Source organism: Puma concolor, chromosome E1 (assembly GCF_028749965.1).
Source record: "Puma concolor isolate L17-30 chromosome E1, mPumCon1.1.hap2, whole genome shotgun sequence".
NCBI lineage: Eukaryota > Metazoa > Chordata > Mammalia > Carnivora > Felidae > Puma > Puma concolor.
Genome location: NC_141680.1, coordinates 5,202,814 through 5,224,052, shown reverse-complemented (window position 1 = coordinate 5,224,052; position 21,239 = coordinate 5,202,814). Strand labels below are relative to the sequence as shown.

Here is a 21,239-nt window from a genome sequence, read left to right as displayed (position 1 = left end):
GAGCCGGCGCCGGAAGTTGGGGGCGGGCTAGAGGAGGCGCGGTCTCCTAGGTCCATGGCGGGCTTCTTACTGATACCGGGGTCCGCTATGCGGCTTCCGGGGAGCCGACTTTGGCGTCTCCTGCCCCACGGACTCGGGGTCTGGGCCCCGGCGGACGGGACCGCCGGAGCCTGGATGAGGCAGCTCTGCGCGCTGCGAGAGGAGGCGCGACGGACCTCGGAGCTCGCTCGCAGCTGCCGGGGAGACCGGCCCCTCTGCACGGCGACGCCACCTCCACCGGGGTCGTCGGGTCCCGAGCCGAAGGGCCGCAGAGACCCCACGCGGCCCTCCAAGCCCGGGGTGAGTGTACAGCCGGAGCCCTCCCTCTGTCCGTCGCGTCTCCACGCCGGCCCGCGACCTCCCCATCCCACTTGGTCGCAATCTCGGAAGCCACTCGGCCGGGCCTGGAAGGGTCCTCGGCTCAGCCTTAGGCGGTCACAGACTCTCATCCCGCGACCCCCTCGGTTTGCGGGAGGTCCCAGCGCGGAAGAGAGAACCGACGCCTCCCCGCGGTTGGATTCTCGGGTTTGGATTGTAGTGCGCTTTTGTGCCCCCTGCCCCCAAAATGAGTTCGGGTGTTCTTGAAGGTCTCAACCTTGAACTGACCAGGAGTGAGGAATCCAAGCATATTAATTCCTGTCACTTGAACGCCCCTTTAGATGTTCGATGTGTAAGTTGACATTGAGCAAAATGTGGGTCGTAGTTGTGTGCTGGGTATGCCCTCTTTGATTTCGCTCAGGTTCTAGTTCTGATCTGGAAAAACCAGAGAGCCGCTCCCCACTAGTGATGGTTAAGAGAAGTGGGTTTTAGAAGCTGGGGGAAGAAGGGTGATGAATTAGACCAAGGTAGTGGACATCTTACTTACCTTGGGACCTGAAAAAGAGTACAAAGAATTAACTTGATGCAATTTGCAAGAAGCTCCATTTTTTAGATCTCTTCTACTTTGACTTTGTTACTTCTGGAAGCCAGAGTTAGAGTGACCTCCCAAATTGTTATTTGGTTTATTTATGTTTTCCATATCAGCACAAACACATAATTAACTGGATTTGAAATCAGCCACTATGGTCAAGGTCACACGTGTTAACAGTCCTGGTACTTGAGCTTCAGGTCCTCTTTCACATGAAAGGAAATGGACTTAGGGAATTTCTTCTTGAAAAGGAATGCCTCTGTAATTGTGTTGGCAGCCCAGATAGAATTGCATCCACAGACACTGTCAAGTATTTTTTTTTCAGTTTATTTTTTTTAACATTTATTCATTTTTGAGAGACAGAGCTTGCATGGGGGAGGAGCAGAGAGAGAGAGAGAGGGAGACACAGAATCCGAAGCAGACTCCAGGCCCTGAGCTGTCAGCACAGAGCCCGATGCGGGGCTGGCTCGAACTCATAAACGGTGAGATCATGACCTGAGCCAAAGTCAGACACTTAACTGACTGAGCCACCCAGGTGCCCCAGTATTTTCTCATCCCAGAGCAACATGAAACATTCTACATGTTGAAGAAGATCAAGATGTGTGTTTATGTATGTTAAAAACTACCATAGTAATACATGTAGGACGATTGCATGTTTGCATCTGACTAGTATTTTTGTTTGTAAAATCTCTGCCCCAGTAGCCTGTTTCCTGGAAGTCTTTAGCATTCACATTTGCTATTGGTGGAGCCTTATTGGCTGGAATGAAGTACTTCAAGAAAGAAAAGACAGAGAGTAAGTAGATATCCTCTGCTCAGCTCTGAATAAAACCTTTCTTTTTTCTTTTTTAGCATCTTTTATTTTGTTTTTAAACTTTTTATCTTGCAATAAAAGTTTTTAGTGTTTTTTTATTTTTGAGAGAGAGAGTGTGTGAGCAGGGGAGGGGCAAAGAGAGAGGGAGACGCAGAATCCGAAGCAGGCTCCAGGCTCCGAGCTGTCAGCACAGAGCCCAACGCAGAGCTCAAACTCACAGACTTCGAGATCATGACCTGAGCTGAAGTCGGATGCTTAACCAACTGAGCCACCCAGGCATTCCTATCTTGAAATAATCTTAGATGAACAGGATGGTTATAAAGATGACACAAGAGAGTTACTATGTACCTTTCACCTAGCTTTCCCTATTGTTAAGAAATTATATAACCATGGGTCATTTATCAAAACTAAGAAATTAAGATTGGTTCAGTACTGTTCACTGAATTCCAAACTGGATTTGGAATTCACCTGGTTTCTCCTTGTGTTTTTATCTGTATTCAGATGCCACTGTGTAACAATATGAAGACTTAATTGTGAACAGATGGGAGCGTGGGTGGTATGACGCGCAGAGGGTTCCCAAGGATGACTTAGATGCATTCCAGCCATCGAGGTGCTCGTGACAGCGAAGCAGGCACAGAAGTGAAGGATTTCACTAGAAGAGGTTCTCCCCAGCCTCTGAAGGGCCAGCCCCTCCTACAGACCACCAAGTATCAGCAGAGGGAAGGGCCACAGGCTGACCTTGGATGATGGAGAGAAATAGGGAGAATCTGGTCAGGGAGTGCCAGGAACTGCTCTGGCTTAGCACTTGAAATGTCCAGAAATTGGCTACGAGAACTTTATATTTTAGTCACTACTCCAGGCTTTTAAGATTTGGTTTTAAAGTTTCTAGTCAGGGGCGCCTGGGTGGCGCAGTCGGTTAAGCGTCCGACTTCAGCCAGTTCACGATCTCGCGGTCCGTGAGTTCGAGCCCCTCGTCAGGCTCTGGGCTGATGGCTCAGAGCCTGGAGCCTGTTTCCGATTCTGTGTCTCCCTCTCTCTCTGCCCCTCCCCCATTCATGCTCTGTCTCTCTCTGTCCCCAAAATAAATAAAAAACGTTGAAAAAAATTAAAAAAAAAAAAAAAGTTTCTAGTCAAACTTTAAAATACCACATGGGGCACCTGGGTGGCTCAGTCAGTTAAGCGGCCGACTTCGGCTCGGGTCATGATCTCACGGTCCGTGAGTTCGAGCCCCGCGTCGGGCTCTGTGCTGACAGCTCGGAGCCTGGAGCCTGTTTCAGATTCTGTGTCTCCCTCTCTCTCTGACCCTCCCCCGTTCATGCTCTGTCTCTCTCTGTCTCAAAAATAAATAAACGTTAAAAAAATAATAATAAAAAAATAAAATATCACTTAAATCTATTCTGGTTCTTCAGAGTCTGTTTTGAAGCCGTGATACAAAGGATATGTTTAGATCTGGGAGAATTCATAGGCTTCTAGAATCTTAGCAGTAGAAGGCCCATATTGATATACAGACCTGTTTGTTTTGTGTAACAACCAGTATTTCATTGATGGGATTTTCATATTCTAATAAGAAATTAAGCTCCTTTAGTTTCACAAAGAAACAAAACAAGCCAGGAAAAGTAGTGGCAGAGACCATTCTAGAATAAGCAAGCTTTTGACTTTAGTTCGGAATTTCACCTGCGATAATACTTGTTTTATTAAAAACCCTATTATGAAACGATATTTAAAGTATCTGCAGAGGCACATGGGTGGCTCAGTCGGTTAAGTGTCTGGGTTTCGGCTCAGGTCGTGATCTCACAGTTTGCGAGTTCGAGCCCCGAGTTTGGCTGTGCGCTGACAGTGTGGAGCCTGCTTGGGTTTCTCTCTCTCTCTCTCTCTCTCTCTCTCTCTCTCTCTCTCCCCGCCCCCCCGTCTCTGTCTCTCTCTCCCTTTCTCTCTCTGTGCCTCTCCCCTGCTCTCTCTTTCTCTCAGAATAAATAAACTTTAAAAAATTCAAGTATTTCTAAATCATTTGAGAGTGTTTGCGGACATGCATCATCATCTCTACTCCATTGTGTACTTTTTACAGACAGGTACGTTCTCCAATTTAATCATGATACAGCCACCAAAATCGGAAAATGAACATTGACATGTTAACTACCATTCAGTCTTCAGGCCTCATTCAAGTTTTGCTACTTGGCCTTCTTGATAGCAGTTCAGTTCAGAACCAGACCTTGTACCTACTTGTCTCTTTATGCTCCTTCAGTCTGTAGCAGTTTCTCCATCTTTATGAGACTTTGATGACCTTGAAAACTGTGAAGATTACAGGCCAGTAATGTCCCTTAGTTTGGGTTTGTCTGGTTTCCTCGTGATCAGATTCGGGTCACGTTCCTTCAGCAGGAATGTCACAGAACTCGTGCTCTGTTCTCGTTGCGTCTCATCTGGTGGCACAGGGCCTCCTTTGGTCCCGTTACTGATAGTGCTCAGGTTGAGGGTGTGTCTGTCAGGCTTCTGTCCCGAAAATGTAATTAATATATATTTCGTGGTGTGCATTTACACACTTAAATGTTCATCCCAGTCTGCATCAAACTCTCCATTTATTTATATCCGTGTGGACTCGTGCTCTCCTGCGTATTTAATGAATCGTAATCCATATTCTCTTTATTTTGATGCTCCACTGTCCCCTGTTGGTCCCTGGCAGTCTGAGCAGCTCTTGTTCCTTGGGACACGTCTCCAGTGTTCTTGGAGTTCTTCCTTCAGTCTGACGTGACAGGATGTTCCAGGCTCGTCTTGTACTTCTCTGCCATGGCCCTGACACCCGCCATGTCTCCAAAAAGCCCTGTTCGCTTTTAGTGGAGGGTGATACTTAGAACACAGGGCTTGTTGCTGCTGGGTTGTGTCCACTGCAGGGTCCTCTCGGTGGACAGATGTGGTTACATCTACGTTTGCTTCTGTGTGAACGCATCTTGCAGCCACAAGTTGACCCTGGCACCTCCAGTTTCTGCACAGTACTACAGACTGCATTTGGGTTTTTTCTCCCCATCTTTCCACCTCTTGCCATGTATAACACTTATCTTTAATTTACTTACTTGTTACTAATCCCCTGTATAGAACTGAGGTCCCATCACTGCTGTCCCCACCCCATTCAGATGCCCTTGGGACACTCAGGTTAAGACTCCTGGTGCCAGGCCACCCACCCTGCCCCACTTGGGCTCAGACAGTCCGCTCTGGGCCCCTGTGGCCCCTCCCCCACCCCCACCACGGCCACACCTGATGACAGGACTGAACTATTCCAAAAGAGGAAGAAATACCTTTACCACTTTCTTAGAGTCCTCTCTACATACCATTCCATTCAATTTGGTTTTGTTGCATTGTCATAGGATTGTTTTTCTTAAAATATTTTTTAAGTTTCTAGGAAACAGACTGTTTAGCACATTTTGTGCCCCCACAGTCATTAGTACAGTACCGACCGTACATCAGGCATTTCGGTGCCTGTGGTTAGACTGACTTGTTTAACATGAGTGTTTGTATCTCTTTAAGAGCTAGAGAAGGAGCGGCAGCGGAGCTTGGGAAAGCCTCTCCTCGGGGGCCCGTTTTCCCTCACGACTCACACTGGAGAGCCCGTCACTGACCAAGACTACCTGGGTCAGTGGGTCCTGATTTATTTTGGTTTCACTCATTGCCCTGATATCTGTCCAGAAGAACTAGAAAAAATGATTCAAGTCGTGGATGAGATAGGTAAGCCACCGCTAACTGTAAAAACTACTTTTCCGTAGTTTCACGTCCTCGGATTTCCGTTGGGCAAGGTGTTGTAATTATTTGCTTTCTGAGAATATAAAATTTCAGCATCCGGCTCATTTGCTGCTTTGATTCCCACGACCATATTCTCTACCAGAGGGAGCTTGTTCTGATGCCAAATGTTAAATTTCTTAAAAATGTGAGTGAGGTCTGGTCTCCTGTAGCGCTGCTTATGTCCCTTGATTGTAGACATCCGTCACTGACACTGTCGTTGTCTCCGTGACGGACTAGCAAGACGGCGGTGTGGTCCGTGATGTGCCGTCAGCCGCACTGGTTAGTCCCAGACAGGAGGCAGGCCTCCATCCTTAAGCTGGATTGTTTCCGGGGATTCAGTCCTCACTAATAGTTCACCTTGCCCTTGAGGTGTGGTGGGGCGAAAACCGCAAACATCGCGTTGGATCAGAACACGAGATGCCCACGTGACGGGACCCCGGTAACACGTGTGCACCGGTGAAGGTGTTCAGTAGGATTCTTATCTGATCCCACCGCAGATACTCTGGGGACCTGCTCGCAGGCCGTCCCATCCCTTCCCCGTCCTCTCCTCCACGCTTAGGTGTCCCTGTGTTTCCCTAACCCTCGCTGTAGCACTTCCGGCTCGCTCTGCTGTAACTGCCAGCGTTCATCTTTTCCCCCAGAGCGTGAGTACTGACCAGTGGGAATATTCTTTCAGATGGAATTCCAACTCTGCCAAATTTAACTCCGCTTTTCATCACTATCGACCCAGAGAGGGACACCAAAGAAGCCATCGCCAAGTATGTGAAAGGTAGGTCCTATTAATAATGCTTTACATTTGTGTAGCTCTTAGAGTTCTTGAAAGATAGATTCATTCGACCTTATGTGCCTCATGGACACGGGAGGACGAATGGTGTCGTCGTCAGGTTTACAGGTGAATAAAAAAGGTGAGGCTCAGTTGTGACCGTGAATAAGCAAATAAGAAACACGTTTCTCAATTCCTGATGCACAGCTCTCTGTATTTTGTCACAGGAAGGACCGGACTTGGCCTCAGATATCAACTAAGTTAACAGAATCTTGAGTTGAGAGGCGGAACACATTGCTTCTCCTTCCGCCTCTGTACCTCATTCTCTCTGTGATAGGACAGATGTACATCCTGGGAGTATGGACGTTGGGAGATTAACGACATTGTTTTTTTTTTTTCAAGTTTGTTTATTTTTAGAGCGTGAGCGAGCAGGGGAGAGGCAGAAAGAGGGAGAGAGAGAATCCGAAGCAGGCTCCAAGCTGTCAGCACAGGGCCCGACACGGGGCTCAAACTCACGAACTGTGAGATCATGACCTGAGCCAAAGTTGGACGCTTAACTGACTTAGCCACCAGGCGCCCCAAGATTAGCGACATTATGAGATGTGAGCACAGCGTGAACTCCTACCGTATACTTTATAAATCCAGAACATTTATTATGAGAAGCACATTTATAACTTTTCATAGAAGAATCTCAGTTGAGGGGCGCCTGGGTGGCGCAGTCGGTTAAGCGTCCAACTTCGGCCAGGTCACGATCTCGTGGTCCGTGAGTTCGAGCCCCGCGTCAGGCTCTGGGCTGATGGCTCGGAGCCTGGAGCCTGTTTCCGATTCTGTGTCTCCCTCTCTCTCTGCCCCTCCCCCGTTCATGCTCTCTCTCTCTCTGTCCCAAAAATAAATAAACGTTGAAAAAAAAAAAAATTTAAAAAAAAAAAAAAAAGAATCTCAGTTGAAACATCACATTCAGGTTAAAACCTATGAGAAAGCAATTCGAAAGACCGAGTGCCGGTAGAATTAAGGACGAATGCTTACGTTCTTAGGAGCTTGGGCAAGTTGCATAATTTCTTAAGGTCCAAGTTTCTTCAGCTGAAAAAATGATGGGAATAAGAATCTGTTTTGTTGTTACAGGAGTGACAGGAACATGGGCACTCAAAAGTCAGGAACTGGAATTTTAAGTCTCATTATGGTGAAATTGATTTAGGCCAAAGGAGCTAATGAGTACTTCTACATTTAATTTTGTTATATGACACATTGCAATGTGTATCATCTAAAGCTTTGAGGTTTTTTTAAAAGTGTGTTTTGTGAAGGACCTGCTGTATCTTGTCATTTAACATATTTATTGAGATATAATTGACATATGATAACATGTACATATTCAAAGTGCACAGTTATCTTTTGTCATGTCTGCACTTGTGACACCATCACCACCATCAAAAAATGAATATACCTGTCACCCCCTTGTGCCCTTGCCCCCGTCCCATCCCCAGATCTGCTGTCTGTCAACATAGATTAGTTTCCATTTCCTAGAAGTCTGTGTCCACAGAATTATTTAGTGTACTCTTTTGTTTTTAGTGGCTTCTTTCCGCATAATTATTTTGAGACCCGTCCGTGATTTAGCATGTTATCAGTTGACTCTTTTTTATCTTCTGAGTAATATTCCAGTGATGGACACTGGAGTCGCTTTCAGTTTGGAGCTATTTACGGAGAGAGACAGCTGCCAAGACCATTCCTGTACAAGCCTCTGTACAGACACATACTTTTCATTTCCCTGGTAAACGCCTGATTGCTGGATCGTGTGGTGGGTGTGTGTTCATCTTTTTAAGAAACTGATAGTATTCCAAAGTGGTTGTAAGTTTTCACATTCCCAGCAGCCGTGCATGAGAGCTCTGGCTCCTGCCCGTGCTCCCCACGCTTGGTGTGGTTTGAAGAGCACTTTATTGGTTTAGAGACAATTAGAGACCCTTCTTTTAGTGTCATGTGTAAGAAATCTTTGTCCAGCCCAAGGTTACAAAGGCGTATGTTTTCTTAAAGTTTTAGAGCTTTTATTAGATATTCAAGGTGAATTTGTGTTCACTGTTTGCAGGTTAGGCAGAAATTTGAACAATGGCATAGTTTATTCCAAAAGCAGTAAAAAGCAGGTATAACTCATGGGGTGATAAACGGTCTCTGATGGAAGCGTGTGTTACGTTGGCAGCTATTTTCTTTTTAACCATAAATTAACCAAATCCTAAATATCTCCCGATAAGTAGGCATCTGAGTTCCTGTAACTGAAATGCAAAACCCTTACGGTAATATTCTCCACCAGCACATACATACAGAGATGGTGTCATCTTGACCAGTTGCACTGGATGGGGTGGGGGGATTTGAAAATATTTAAGTTTGGGGCACTTGGGTGGTGCAGTGGGTTAAGCGTCCGACTCTTAATCTCGGCTCAGGTCACGATCCCACAGTGCATGAGTTTGGGCCCCGCATCCAGCTCTGCACTGATGGTGCGGAGCCTGCTTGGGATTCTGTCTCTCCTTCTCTCTGCCCCTCCCCCGCTTGTGTGCTCACTCACTTGCTCTCAAAATTAATAAAGAAACTTAATAATTTTTTTTTACATATTTAAGTTCATATTTAGAAAATTATTGCAATTTCAGCAATATTTTTTAAAAGTTTTGGATATACAGCTAATTCAGACTTCATTTACCTTTCTGTTTACTCAGAGTGGAAAAGAAAAACAAGCCATTGTGCTTTTTCAGTAGCTGAACAGATTTTCAATTTAGGTTGGATTAGTCCGAAAAATGAAAACAGGCTTTTTTCCTCTCTGCCTTTGGAAGAAGGCACTGCTGCTCAGTGTTGTACTTCCATCCTCATGGTGGTATGGTGACTTCACCAGCTCACTTCCATAAATCCCAAAAACCAAACAGTAAATACATGCCGGGAGGTTATTTGCTGGAAGATGAGACACAGCCCTGGACCAGAGTCGAGTGAATTGTGAAGCAAAAAGCAGACCTCTTTTTCAGGATACAACAAAACACTGTCATGCTTAATTCGTGGTAGTATCTTTAAGCTTGAGCGTGTCTCAGAACCGTATCTGAGTATTTAAAAACAACCAAATTAATAAGAAATGTGATTTAAATGATTAGAACATATTCCCTCCAGATCATTACAAAAGGACTTTGAAAGGATTTCACTTCCATATGATAAGGAACCAGCTTTGGGTTTCAGTGATTTTTTTCCTCTTTTCAGTTTCATTGATTTCTGCTCCAGTTCTTTTCTTCTCATTTGGATTTAATTTGCTCTTCTTTTCCTAGCTTCCTAAGGGGGATATTTAGAATCCTGATTTTAGGTCCTCTCCACTGTATAAATTCAGTGCCACAAATATCCCTCGAAGGACTGCATTGGCTGCATCCCACAAATTTCGATAAGTTGTGTTTTCATTTTCACTTAGCTCAAAATACTTTTAAATATCTCTTGAGATTTCTTCTTTGACCCGTGTGTTATTCAGAAGTATGTTTCGTCCCTGTGTGTCCTGGGATTTTCCAGCGATCTTTCTGTTACAGACTTTGAGTTCAACTCCACTGTGATCTGAGAGCACACGTATGGTTTCTGTCCTTTTAAATGTGTTAGGGTGTGTTTGATGGCTCAGAATGTGGCCTGTCTTTGGTGAACGTGACTTCTTCATTACAAGGGAGAGTTTGCGTTTGTTCTGTGTGTGTGTCTGTTCCCGTGAGTCACGAGGGGGGGACCAGGACACACGGGGAGAAAGCAGCAGCAGAGACTCTGAAGGCAGGGGATGGGAGGTGCTTTCACTCGCTTCTTATTTTTCACTGTGTTTCTCTTTTTTTTTTTTTTTTTTTAATTTAGAATTTTCTCCCAAACTGGTTGGCTTGACTGGCACCAAAGAAGAGATCGACCGAGTGGCCAGAGCGTACAGGGTGTATTACAGTCCTGGCCCCAGGGACGAGGACGAGGACTACATCGTAAGTAGACGCTCGAGTGTCGCCCACAGGCCGGTGCTCAGACCGCACACTTGTGCCGGTCTGACAGTGGGCTGCAGAAATGAGAGAAAAGCTGAGATCATCACAAATTCCTCAGGGATTAGGGATATTTGAAAGGATAATAGAAGTATAATTTTTTTAAGGATACTGATTTAATGTATATTCAGTGTCCTTATAATTGAATTGCCCATTTTCCTTTTTAGTGGCCCAGAAAATTATGGGAAAACATATGATGAGTGGTATTTTAGACTCAGTAGAACATGGTACTTGGATACCATGTTGGAAATAAAGAGAACCCATCGTTTGGGGACAAAGCTTTAGTTAAATTTAAAAATATAGGAGCCCTGGGGCACCTGGGTGGCTCAGTCGGTTAAGCGTCTGACTTCGGCTCAGGTCACGATCTCACAGTTCGTGGGTTCAAGCCCCACGTCGGGCTCTGTGCTGACAGCTCGGAGCCTGGAGCCTGCTTCAGATTCTGTGTCTCCCTCTCTCTCTGCCCCTCCCCCATTCATGCTCTGTCTCTCTCTCTCTCAAAAATAAATAAACATTAAAATGTATATATATAGGAGCCCTGGGTGGCTCATTTGGTTGAGCGTCTGACTCTTGATTTCGGCTCAGGTCATGATCCCGGGGTTGTGGGATCGAGCCCAGCGTCAGGCTCCGCACTGAGCGTGGAGCCTGCTTAAGATTCTCTCTGCCCCTGTCTCCAACTCGTACTCTCTCCCTCTCCAAAAAAACAATAATAATAAAATAATAAAAACCCATTGTCTAGGTTCTCTATGTCACCAGGGAAAAGGTGTAAGGAGCAGTGTTAGGCCATGGAGAACTGCAGTTTTGGAATGAGCAAGAGTTCTGGAAATCGAGAGAAAAGACTGAAAGCTATAAGAAGATAGACTTTCCATCAGGTTTATTTTTATACGAATTAAATACTTCAATTATATTCAATTCAAATATGAATTATATGCACAATTACGTGTTTACTATCTGCTTTGTTATGATAGTGACCAGAAATGCGGTCATTCCTGCGGTCATACATTCTCCAGCACTGCCCCTGGGGCCCTAGGTGTCCACGTCACCCGGTCCCTCTTCTTACCTGGGCTTTCACAGCGAAGTACCAACAAAGGGCATCAGCACCACCCCACCCACCCGGTTTTCTTCTCAAACGGGACACTTTTTCCTGTCCATTAATAGTTGGCCTTGCTGTTTAGTATTAGTTCAGTTCTTCCCCCTCAGCTGTCGTGCTCTGGTTTCTCTGTAACATTGGTCGGGTGGAGTGATTAATTATAGAAGCCTGTCTCCAAAGCAGGGTTTGGGTCGGATGCCCAACTATACAATCAACTGCCCTTCGTGTGTTCTTTAAAATACTTTGAAATGTTGGTGTCGTCTACCTTGACTGTTTGGTCTGGGACCCAGCAAGAGCACATCATTTTCATGCTGTCTGCCCTGTAACCAGCAGTGACAGCAGGTGTGTGCGAGATCATAGACATAGACACGTATTTGGCCACGGAGATTTGTATTCAGTCATAAGATAGTCACGCAGATAATCCAGAATATGAGTATTAACTTCTTTAAGTTTAAAAATTAAAATGCAGATATCTAAGTCTTCTGGAGACTTCTTGGACCTTCTGGAATACAACCTAGACCCGATTTTGAGAAATACTGGTCTACTGCCATAAGAATTTGACCTCTTGATCAGAACCAGTGAATTGTGCCTTTGAAGCTAAGGGAACTGTATGTTAGCTCCGCTGGAGTTAATAATAATGAAAAAGAACCAATGAGTTCTTTGCTAAATCAACCAGTAGGGGGAGGCACTCTCCAGCTTGTTAGGTTTTGCATTGGTATGACTTCTGTCCTTTGAGGTCACAGATTTTCGTCCGCAAAATGGTGTGGGAAACTTCAGTCAAGATTTAAGGACCCGCAGGGAGTGAGGGAACCAGGTTTTCTTAATCTCAAGCAGCAGTAGCAAAGGGGAAGCTTCTGGCTTTGGAGTGCCCGTGGAATCTTCAGACTGATAGTACATGTGAACTGGATGTGCCAGGGACACCTGGGGGGGGGTTCAGTCAGTTAATCATCCGACTTCGGCTCAGGTCATGATCTCGCAGTTCATGAGTTCGAGCCCTGCATCAGGCTGTGTGCTCAGAGCCCGGAGCCCAGAGCCTGCTTTGGATTCTGTGTCTCCTTCTCTCTCTCTGCCCCTCCCCTGCCCATGCCCTGTCTCTCAAAAATAAATAAATGTTAAAAAAAAAATAAAATAAAGAAATGGGTGTGCCAAACATTTAGGGTCCACTCGAAGCTATATATATATATTATTGATATATATATATACATACATTATATATATATAATATTACATTCGTATGTAAGTATTAAGTAGGAAGTATTTTTGAAAAACAACATAACTGGCTTTCAAACCCAAGAAAAGATGTGCAGTTCCACTCCTAATGAAAGAATGTGAATTGTATAATGCAATGCTATTTTGTACCTGTTAGATCAGCAAAGGTCAAAAGTTGGAAATGTATTATCGAAATCTAATTTGGGGAAAAAGGGAATACGCTATTGGGAGGAAATTTGGAACCGTGGGCATTTCTGTGCATAGATGATAGGAATTTAACTGAGAGACCCTCTTTGGAAGCCAAAAGTGTCAGTATCTGTCAGCGTTTAAAGTGGAATACTTTAAAGAGATTCTACTTTGAGGGATTTTTCTACACCTGTACCCTACAGTATTGTTCGTAGGGAAGAACGAGGCAACCATTTTTAAAATTTTTTTTTTTTTTCAACGTTTATTTATTTTTGGGACAGAGAGAGACAGAGCATGAACGGGGGAGGGGCAGAGAGAGAGGGAGACACAGAATCGGAAACAGGCTCCAGGCTCTGAGCCATCAGCCCAGAGCCTGACGCGGGGCTCGAACTCAGGGACTGTGAGATCGTGACCTGGCTGAAGTTGGACGCTTAACCGACTGCGCCACCCAGGCGCCCCAAGGCAACCATTTTTTAAAAGCTACCCTGTACTTACTGGCGGAGAACGGTGTCCAATACCTTGTTAAATGAGAAAGCGCCTACAGGACGTTTTTGCTTCTGTATAGAAAGAAGTAGGCAGGTATGTACACTCGCTAACAGATGTGGACAGTTTTCTCTGGAAGAATCCAGAAGGATCTGGTGGCAGTGGTTCCCTTGGAGGAGAATGGAAGCACTCCTGGAAGTCTGGAAGGAGTGGCAGGCTTCCCCTGTAGAAGTTTACTGTATATTCTTTTCGATTTTTATGCGCATATATTTACTTTGCAAAACATAAAAAATGCACGTGTCTGTGAAGCATACACACTGCTCCGCAGAACGCTGGCAGAGATCGTGCAGCAAGGTGGCAGCAGAAGCGGACTGTGAAATCGGGCAGGCCTGGGTTCTCAGCTTCGGTCTGGCTCTTACTGTTCTATAACTTCCTCTCCAGCCCGTTGGATTATTTCTAGAGGAGTGGGATGCCTGGCTCGGGACAAAGGTGGCATGTGACAGAGCTTGTCGGTGAACGTTGGCTTCCTGTATCTGTCCCGGGACCTACTAGAACTCTAAACTTGTGGGTTAGATACATACGACAGCTCTTGCTCTGCCCACAAGCCAGCTGGACGTTGAGACACGGACACTGACAAGTTTGACAGATACGGGTAGAACGGTATTTTCGTTCTGTACTAGAAAGTAATTTCCAGTAAGAACACTCATAACATAAGTCCCCTGGAATTTTAGTTTTTTAAGGGAGTGAGAGAATCGAGTACAAAAAGAAACAGAAAAACGGAAGCTATAGATACAGAGGAAGGTGTAAAGCACGAGCTGGAGACCCAGTTCTGACTCGGTATCAGATATGCAGAGAAACGCTGATCCCCTGTCCTGCTCCTTCAGCGAATTATTCCAGGACATGTGAATCACCAGCTGTTTGAGCTCTTGGGGCACATTCTTTCCTTCTGTGTGCAGGCAAGTGGCTCTTTCCATTTGCTCTGTGTTTACAAATGTGTGTATATAAAAAAGCAATAACCTCACAGACCTATAATGTGTGGCGGGTGTATTTGGGGGTGTCTCCGGTTCGGTATGTGTGATCACATTTCGGTCTTTCTTTTTGTCTTGCCAAATAGCAATCAAGCCTGCAATAAATTCCAAGGACTCCTTAAGCGCCAAGCCTTCTGCTCATTTAAAGTTGGATTAAGTGGAGGCATATAAATAAAAACTGTATGACCAATCCAAGCTTAGGTTAGAGGTAGGAATGTTTTCAGAACTTTGCTTGGAAAATAGATAACTGTAAGATGACTCCTCGGAGGGGTAGCATTTATGTCTCCTGAGGACGCCCCAGGTGATCTGCCTCAGATAGGATCATTCGGCAGAGTATATGCCAGCTTCCTGGGGGAGAAAAACCCTTATTTCCACGTTTCCATGTGAGTCACTAATATCAGGACTACATAGCATGCCAGAATGTATAAATCATACACTTACAGTAGTGGTGACTTTTCTGGGTTCTTCTGACACAGTGTGGTAGGCAGCATTTGGGAGCAATGAGGTACCCGTTTCTTCCGAAAGCAGCAGCCATTTCTTGGAAGTCGATTCTTCGAGATCGAGTGCATGCGTGTGTTATGGACAGAACCAGAAGAATCCCAAATTCTAGCTGATGTCTAAGGCAGTAGTCAGTGCAGAGTGCTGGAATGCAAACGATTTTAGATATTTGTCACCGTGAATTTATGAAAATAGGCTTAGACGCATTCTGTAAACGATACATGTTACAGAGGTTATTTAATCATTAATGCGAAGTTCTCATCTGCAGCATTTAATCAGAAAAATAAGCGACTTATTTTGGTAATCTTTTTGTCCTTTCCCTCCCCCACCTTTTTCTCTGCAGGTGGATCATACAATAATAATGTACTTGATTGGACCAGATGGCCAGTTTCTAGATTATTTTGGCCAGAACAAGAAGAATGCAGAAATAGCTGGTTCCATTGCTGCGCACATGAGGGAACGTAGGAAAAAGAGCTAGCCAGAGCGGTGGCGCCGGGTGGATGTTCTCTTGCCAAAGAGGAGAAAAGCTTTGTCTCCCACAGGAGCCAACATCTATCTGTGTATATACATATGCAACCGACAGAATGGCCTTCGTACCGCAAGAACATCTGTATTGTGGACATTATGGGTGCAGTACAAATAGGTATTATGTTACCCTTGGGTTCAGCCAAAATCGATTCTTGGAACTGTAAAGATTACAACCGAATAGTCGCTTGAGACCGGAGGACCAAGTTACCGTGAAGCCATGGGATGGACTCAGGAGAGACTCAGCAGGTGCATTTCTCCACGTCAGAGGGGCCCTCGGATCAGCACTGCTGTCTCTCCTGTGTCCTGGACCCTTGTCACCAGGGTTGTGGGGCTGAATTTCCAGGAAGAGTAATTTCCACAGTGCCCTTGCTTTCCTGTTCGAGTTCTTGGTGGCTGATAACAGTCAAATTAAAATCGGGCTCTTGGACATTCACAGTTGGGTTTTTAGACCTGAAAGCATTTAAGTATAGTCTTCCGTGCGAACAGACACCATAGTCAAGTTTGTATTGTGCTTCCATCGGCACCTGCTGATTTTACTAACGAGGAAGTCTGTTGTTTGGGGAAGATGGGTCAGTTTCTCTAGGGGTCTTTTATGTGATTTTCATTTAAATGTGCCGGGTTTTCAGGCAGCTACCAAATGGACAAAAGAGGATCTTGAATCGGGACTGTGACACAGGGTTCTCCTCTGCCTTGGCTGGGTTGCAGTGGGTGTGAAATAAAGGTGTGCTCGGTTTTGCAGCTTGGACAGTGTGACCTTTCTTGTGGTGAAGGGTGGGTGCGTCCACGGCAGCACAGAGACCCGCAGACTCGGGTGGGCCCCTTGGGTGCTTGTTAGAGCTCAGGTTCCGGCCAGGGCTGGATTCGCAGGTTCCGGGTGGGACGCAGACCTGTACGCTCATTTTTTTTTTTTTTTAATGTTTATTTTATTTTAGAGCGTAAGTGGGGAAGTGTAGAGAGAGAGAGAGAGACACAGAATCCAAAACAGGCTCTGCACTGTCAGCACACAGCCTGATGCGGGACTCGAACCCACGAACCACGAGATCATGACCCGAGCCGAAGTCAGACTGAGGGAGCCACCCAGGCACCCTGGACCCCTGTGTTCACGAACAACACGTAGGTGCCTCAGATGCTGGTGGCCTGGGGATCAGGCTGGAGAAACCGTTCTGTGGGGAAGCAGCGTTTTGAGCTGCACAAGTGAAAAGCTGACCCATCCTTCGGTGTGTCTGTTAACAGCATGCTGTGCACACACCCGTTGAGGAGGACGAGTGGTGGTGTGAATCCAGCTTCCCTGGGCGTCTGGGCTCGAGTGTCCCTTTTTCTTACCAGAAGCGGCCACCCAGGGCCAAGTGCTCCCAAAGTTTTCCAGTAAATCCTAATGCAACGGATACAGTTTATAGTCAGACACACTCTTGCACATCACTTAGGTTCCACGTGCACATGATACAGGCCTGTCGTGGTTTTTAAATTCACAATACTTCCGTTAAACCTGCAAGAAATCCGTCAAAGTACGTGAAAAAGGAAAACCTTACGCTCCAAAGCGGCCATGGGCTGCATGGTCACCGCCCCCAGGATTCGGATGGTGAAGTGCTGATCCCCAGTACCTCAGAATGGGGCTGTATCGGCAGAGGGCGTCTTTGCAGAGGTGACTCAGATAAAATGAGGCCGTTAGGGTGGGCCCTCGCCCAGTGTGACTGGTGTCCTTAAAGAAGAGGGCGGGGGCACAGAAGACCAGCTCCATGAGAAACTTAACCCCGCTGACACCTTGATCTTGGGCTCGGAGGCTCCAGTCTGGTGAGAAAATGAGCCACGCTGAAGCCCCCCACCCCGCACCCCCCCCCGCCCCCCGCCCCCAGTCTGTGTGGCTTTGTGCCAGCAGCCTGACTGGCTGGCACCTGGCCATTCTCCAGTATCCGGTAGAGAAGAAATAGCCACAGGACTGAGTTTCTGTAAACGCCAAGTGGAATGACTTTCCTAGGAACCTTGTCAAGAAGGTGAGGGGCTTCGCTGAAGGACTGGTCTCATGTGACAAAGAAAATACCAAATGTCTAACATGCCAGACATGAGAGAAGCTGGTCTGCTTTAGGCCACAGGACATTTGTGTGGGTCACTTTGCAGCAGGCTGGCCTCAGATAAAATGGAGTCTTCGTTCTCCGATGTCACAGGTGAGAGCTGCACGAGGATCCAGAGAGCGAACGGCAGCTTTTGAAGAACCGCATTTGCTGTTCGTTCCAGTGTCAAGTTTAAAGGCTTAGAATCAGGATGTTAGAAGCAGGGATGACGTCAAATCTCGTTTTAAGCGCGAGGGGACAGTCCCAGAGATGCGGCTACTGCCCTTCCTCGTGAACCTAGGTTAGAACGTGGGTCTCCGTGTCCGGTCAAGCCCCTGCGTGACCCACTGCCGTGGGGTGCTGACCGTGACCGTGTGAATCCAACCAAGCCTGGGGGTGCACTGTGGCAGGCGGGCAACCTTTCCAGTTGTGAGTTCGGGGAAATCAGAACAAAGGCTGCCTTTCAACAAAGTACCCCTTGCAGACCTTCAAGTGCTTGTGCTGGGCTCTCCAAGGGAATTCGTATTTTTAGAAACGCTGTTGTTTATTTGAAAAGTAGAAGAATCCTGCCTGTGCAGCATGCACGGAAGTACTTCATGCACCCGGCTATCCGCGAGGCAGCTGGTAACCTGAGGTCCAGGGGGCGAGATTCACTGAACACACACCCATTTGGTCAGTCCACAGTAAAACACCCGTGGGCTGGAGGCTAAGTAGAGCCAGTAGAGCCAGTAGAGCGATTTGATGTTGTTGTTTATGTAAGCTCTGTGTCCAACGTGGGGCTTGAACCCATGACCCTGAGATCAAGAGTCGTATGCTCTACCCACGGAGCCAGCCAGGTACCCCCCACAGTAGAGTGATTTGGAATTGCAGGTGAGTTATTTTAAAGTATCTTTTGGGGCCCCCGGGTGCCTCAGTCAGTTAAGCATCCAACTCTTGATTTCACCTCCCCCACTTGCTGTCTATCTGTCACAAAATAAAGTATAAAAAAGTTAAAATATCCTTTATTGCTTTAAGTCCATAAAAAGACTAAATTTTTGAAGTCATCCACAATCCCTGAACATCTTTTTTTCATATAGTACAATTTAAATCTGCGTGAGCTACTTTTAAAAGAGCAGCCACCCACGCAGAGCATTTTTCATCCACTGAGTTTATACTTTCTACTCATAGTCATGAGTCCCATTACTCTTTAAAAGAATTTTTTTTATTAACATTTATTTATTTCTTGAGAGTCAGAGACAGAGCATGAGCAGGGGAGATGCAGAGAGAGGGAGACACAGAATCGGAAGCAGGCTCCAGGCTCTGAGCTGTCAGCACAGCGCCCAACATGGGGCTTGAACTCATCAACCGTGAGATCATGACCTGAGCCGAAGTCAGTCGCCCGACCGACTGAGCCACCCAGGCGCCCCAAGAGTCCCGTTATTCTTAATGATATGGGTGGCCCCTCCTATTTGCTAACGGGATGCAGTTACCCCTTGAGCCAGGCATTCCTGAACACCTCCAGAACTCAGGCGGTCATCTTTCGTTATTCGTTGCTAAGATGTATTTTAAAGTCTCGGGGTGCCTGGGTGGCGCAGTCAGTTAAGCGTCCGACTTCAGCCAGGTCACGATCTCGCGGTCCGTGAGTTCGAGCCCCGCGTCGGGCTCTGGGCTGATGGCTCGGAGCCTGGAGCCTGTTTCCGATTCTGTGTCTCCCTTTCTCTCTGCCCCTCCCCCGTTCATGCTCTGTCTCTCTCTGTCCCAAAAATAAATAAACGTTGAAAAAAAAAAAATTTTTTTTTTTTTTTTAAATAAAGTCTATTGGCTCTTCTTCCACAATTTTACTATATTCTCAGTAAAGGAAATTTGGAATATACACAAAAACTGGAGGGAGTAACTTAAAAATCACCATTATTCCCAAACCAAGAAACAGCATTGGGATGTATTTACCTTGAATCATCAATATTTAAAATCTCCTGGGGCGCCTGGGTGGCGTAGTCGGTTAAGCGTCCGACTTCAGCCAGGTCACGATCTCGCGGTCCGTGAGTTCGAGCCCCGCGTCGGGCTCTGGGCTGATGGCTCGGAGCCTGGAGCCTGTTTCCGGTTCTGTGTCTTCCTCTCTCTCTGCCCCTCCCCCGTTCATGCTCTGTCTCTCTCTGTCCCAAAAATAAATAAATGTTAAAAAAAAAAAAAATTAAAAAAAAAATAAAATAAAATAAAATCTCTTAGGGGCACCTGGGTAGCTCAGTCAGGCTGAGCATCTGACTTCAGCCCAGGTCGTGATCTCACGGTTCGTGGGTTCAAGCCCCGCGTGTTGCTACGGTGACTAGCAAGATGATGCCCGGCTGTCATGTGACTCTTAATTGTTATAGTTTTTTATATTATTGTATATATATTTTGGTGGTTTTTTTTTTAAGTTTATTTTTATTTATTCTGAGAGAAAGAGAGCAAGTGGGGGAGGGGCAGAGAAAGAGGGAGAGAGAATCCCAAGCAGGCTCCACGCTGTCAGCACAGAGCCTGATGTGGGGCTTGAACCCACGAACTGTGGGATCATGACCTGAGCGGAAATCAAGAGCTGGACACCTAACTGACTGAGCCACGCAGGCACCCCTATTATTGTACATTTGTTGATTGCTGACTTTGGTCAATAATGAAATTAGCCCAGTGTTCTCGCCAAGGTTAGGTAGTGGATTAGCCAGAGACAAAATACTTTTCAGGGCAAACTTGAGCTGTCCTGTCCGTGCTCCCCCGACCCTGTCACGCACACGTGCACACGTGCACACACGTAGTCCAGAGCCTCTCCTGCAGGCGCTGGAAGGCGTGTGCTGAGCACACAGCCTGCGAGCTCACCCGGAACCATCACAGTCTTGCTCCTCAGGAACACGTTGCACCGAAACCAGATCTGGTTTCAACACGGACCGTGTGCGCCGAGCTAACCCTTTGGAGACGTCTTTTCCTGCCCGTGACCTGGGAGTGCTCACAGCACCGCTGGCCCTGGGTCAACGTCACAGTCACGAGAAGCCGAGGAGAACAGCACGTGCCTAACATGCCTCTAGGTGGGGGCTGCCGTTCCTTCTGGCCCTGGTGAGCCTGGGGGTCTGGGCCTTGCTTGACAGACGGTGTCCACAAGTGGGTTAGTTAGAAGCGTGTCCTGCCTTCCCTCCATCACGGGTCCACTTGAGCCTGCCTTGAAGTGTGTGGTCTCGTGACAGGCCCCTGCCTGTTCTGACCCCCTCCCCGTACTGGCACGCACGTACCTCCTGGACCTGTTTGGTCGTCCTGCCTTAACGAACTGCTCACACCTCCTTGCTTAAATGGCATTCAGATTTAGAGACAAGTTTCTTGGAAAAAAACCCATAAGGCTCGAACCAGAAACTTGAGGCATTTGGTCGACACAAGAACACCAGGGCACGATTATACGGTAAGAGCAGGCGGTGTGACGGGGTCCTTTCTCAAGGACCTGGTGGGCACGGAGGCCTCGTGAAGTCCCCTTATCTGTAGTGAAGTAGACGGAGTATGAGCAGATGTATTAAGTGGTGTCAGTGAGTGCTGTGAAGAAAAGAAGTAACAGTGTGAAGAGTGATGGGGAGGACCGGCATTAACTGGTCATGGACGGTCCTTTGGGGGGTGGCCATCTGAAACCTGAGAGCGAGCTGTGTGAGTACCTGGAGGGAACCTCCCAGGAAAGGGGCCCTGACCCCTGAGTGTGCTTGGGAAGCAAGAATAGCAAGAGGCCTGGCGTCACAGTAGCTCGGGGAGTCAGGGAGGACGGCAGGTAGAGGCTGGAGAAGAGGCCCGGCGTCACATTCTGTGCACGGCAGGGACTCTGGCTCTACAGTCTACGGAAGGGCTGAGAGCAAGAGCCTGGCCCGACCCATCTGCACAGAGCCCCCTG

At 46.8% G+C, this 21,239-nt stretch overlaps 1 protein-coding gene across 2 annotated transcripts; it reads left to right on the top strand.

Annotated features, from left to right (window-relative positions):
- The first annotated feature begins 2 nt into the window (after window positions 1–2).
- SCO1 (synthesis of cytochrome C oxidase 1) lies at window positions 3–16,058 on the top strand. 2 transcript variants are annotated; one of them, XM_086686038.1, is made up of 6 exons: window positions 3–339; window positions 1,649–1,739; window positions 5,274–5,378; window positions 6,202–6,294; window positions 10,132–10,247; window positions 15,136–16,058. In XM_086686038.1, the coding sequence occupies exons 1-6, from the start codon at window positions 55–57 to the stop codon at window positions 15,268–15,270; spliced, it is 825 nt and encodes a 274-aa protein (XP_086542164.1). In that variant the 5' UTR covers window positions 3–54; the 3' UTR covers window positions 15,271–16,058. The 2 variants fall into 2 exon arrangements, with proteins under 2 accessions (XP_086542164.1, XP_025776190.2); XM_025920405.2 differs by having other exon boundaries at window positions 4–339; window positions 5,274–5,471.
- Window positions 16,059–21,239: the final 5,181 nt, after the last annotated feature.

Bases quoted from the DNA above. Each gene is read 5' to 3' on its own strand.
- SCO1 (XM_025920405.2), top strand. From the start codon at position 55: ATGGCGGGCTTCTTACTGATACCGGGGTCCGCTATGCGGCTTCCGGGG. The intron at 340-1,648 runs GTGAGTGTACAG...CTGCCCCAGTAG, and splicing joins CGCGGCCCTCCAAGCCCGGG to CCTGTTTCCTGGAAGTCTTT. The intron at 10,248-15,135 runs GTAAGTAGACGC...TTTTCTCTGCAG, and splicing joins ACGAGGACGAGGACTACATC to GTGGATCATACAATAATAAT.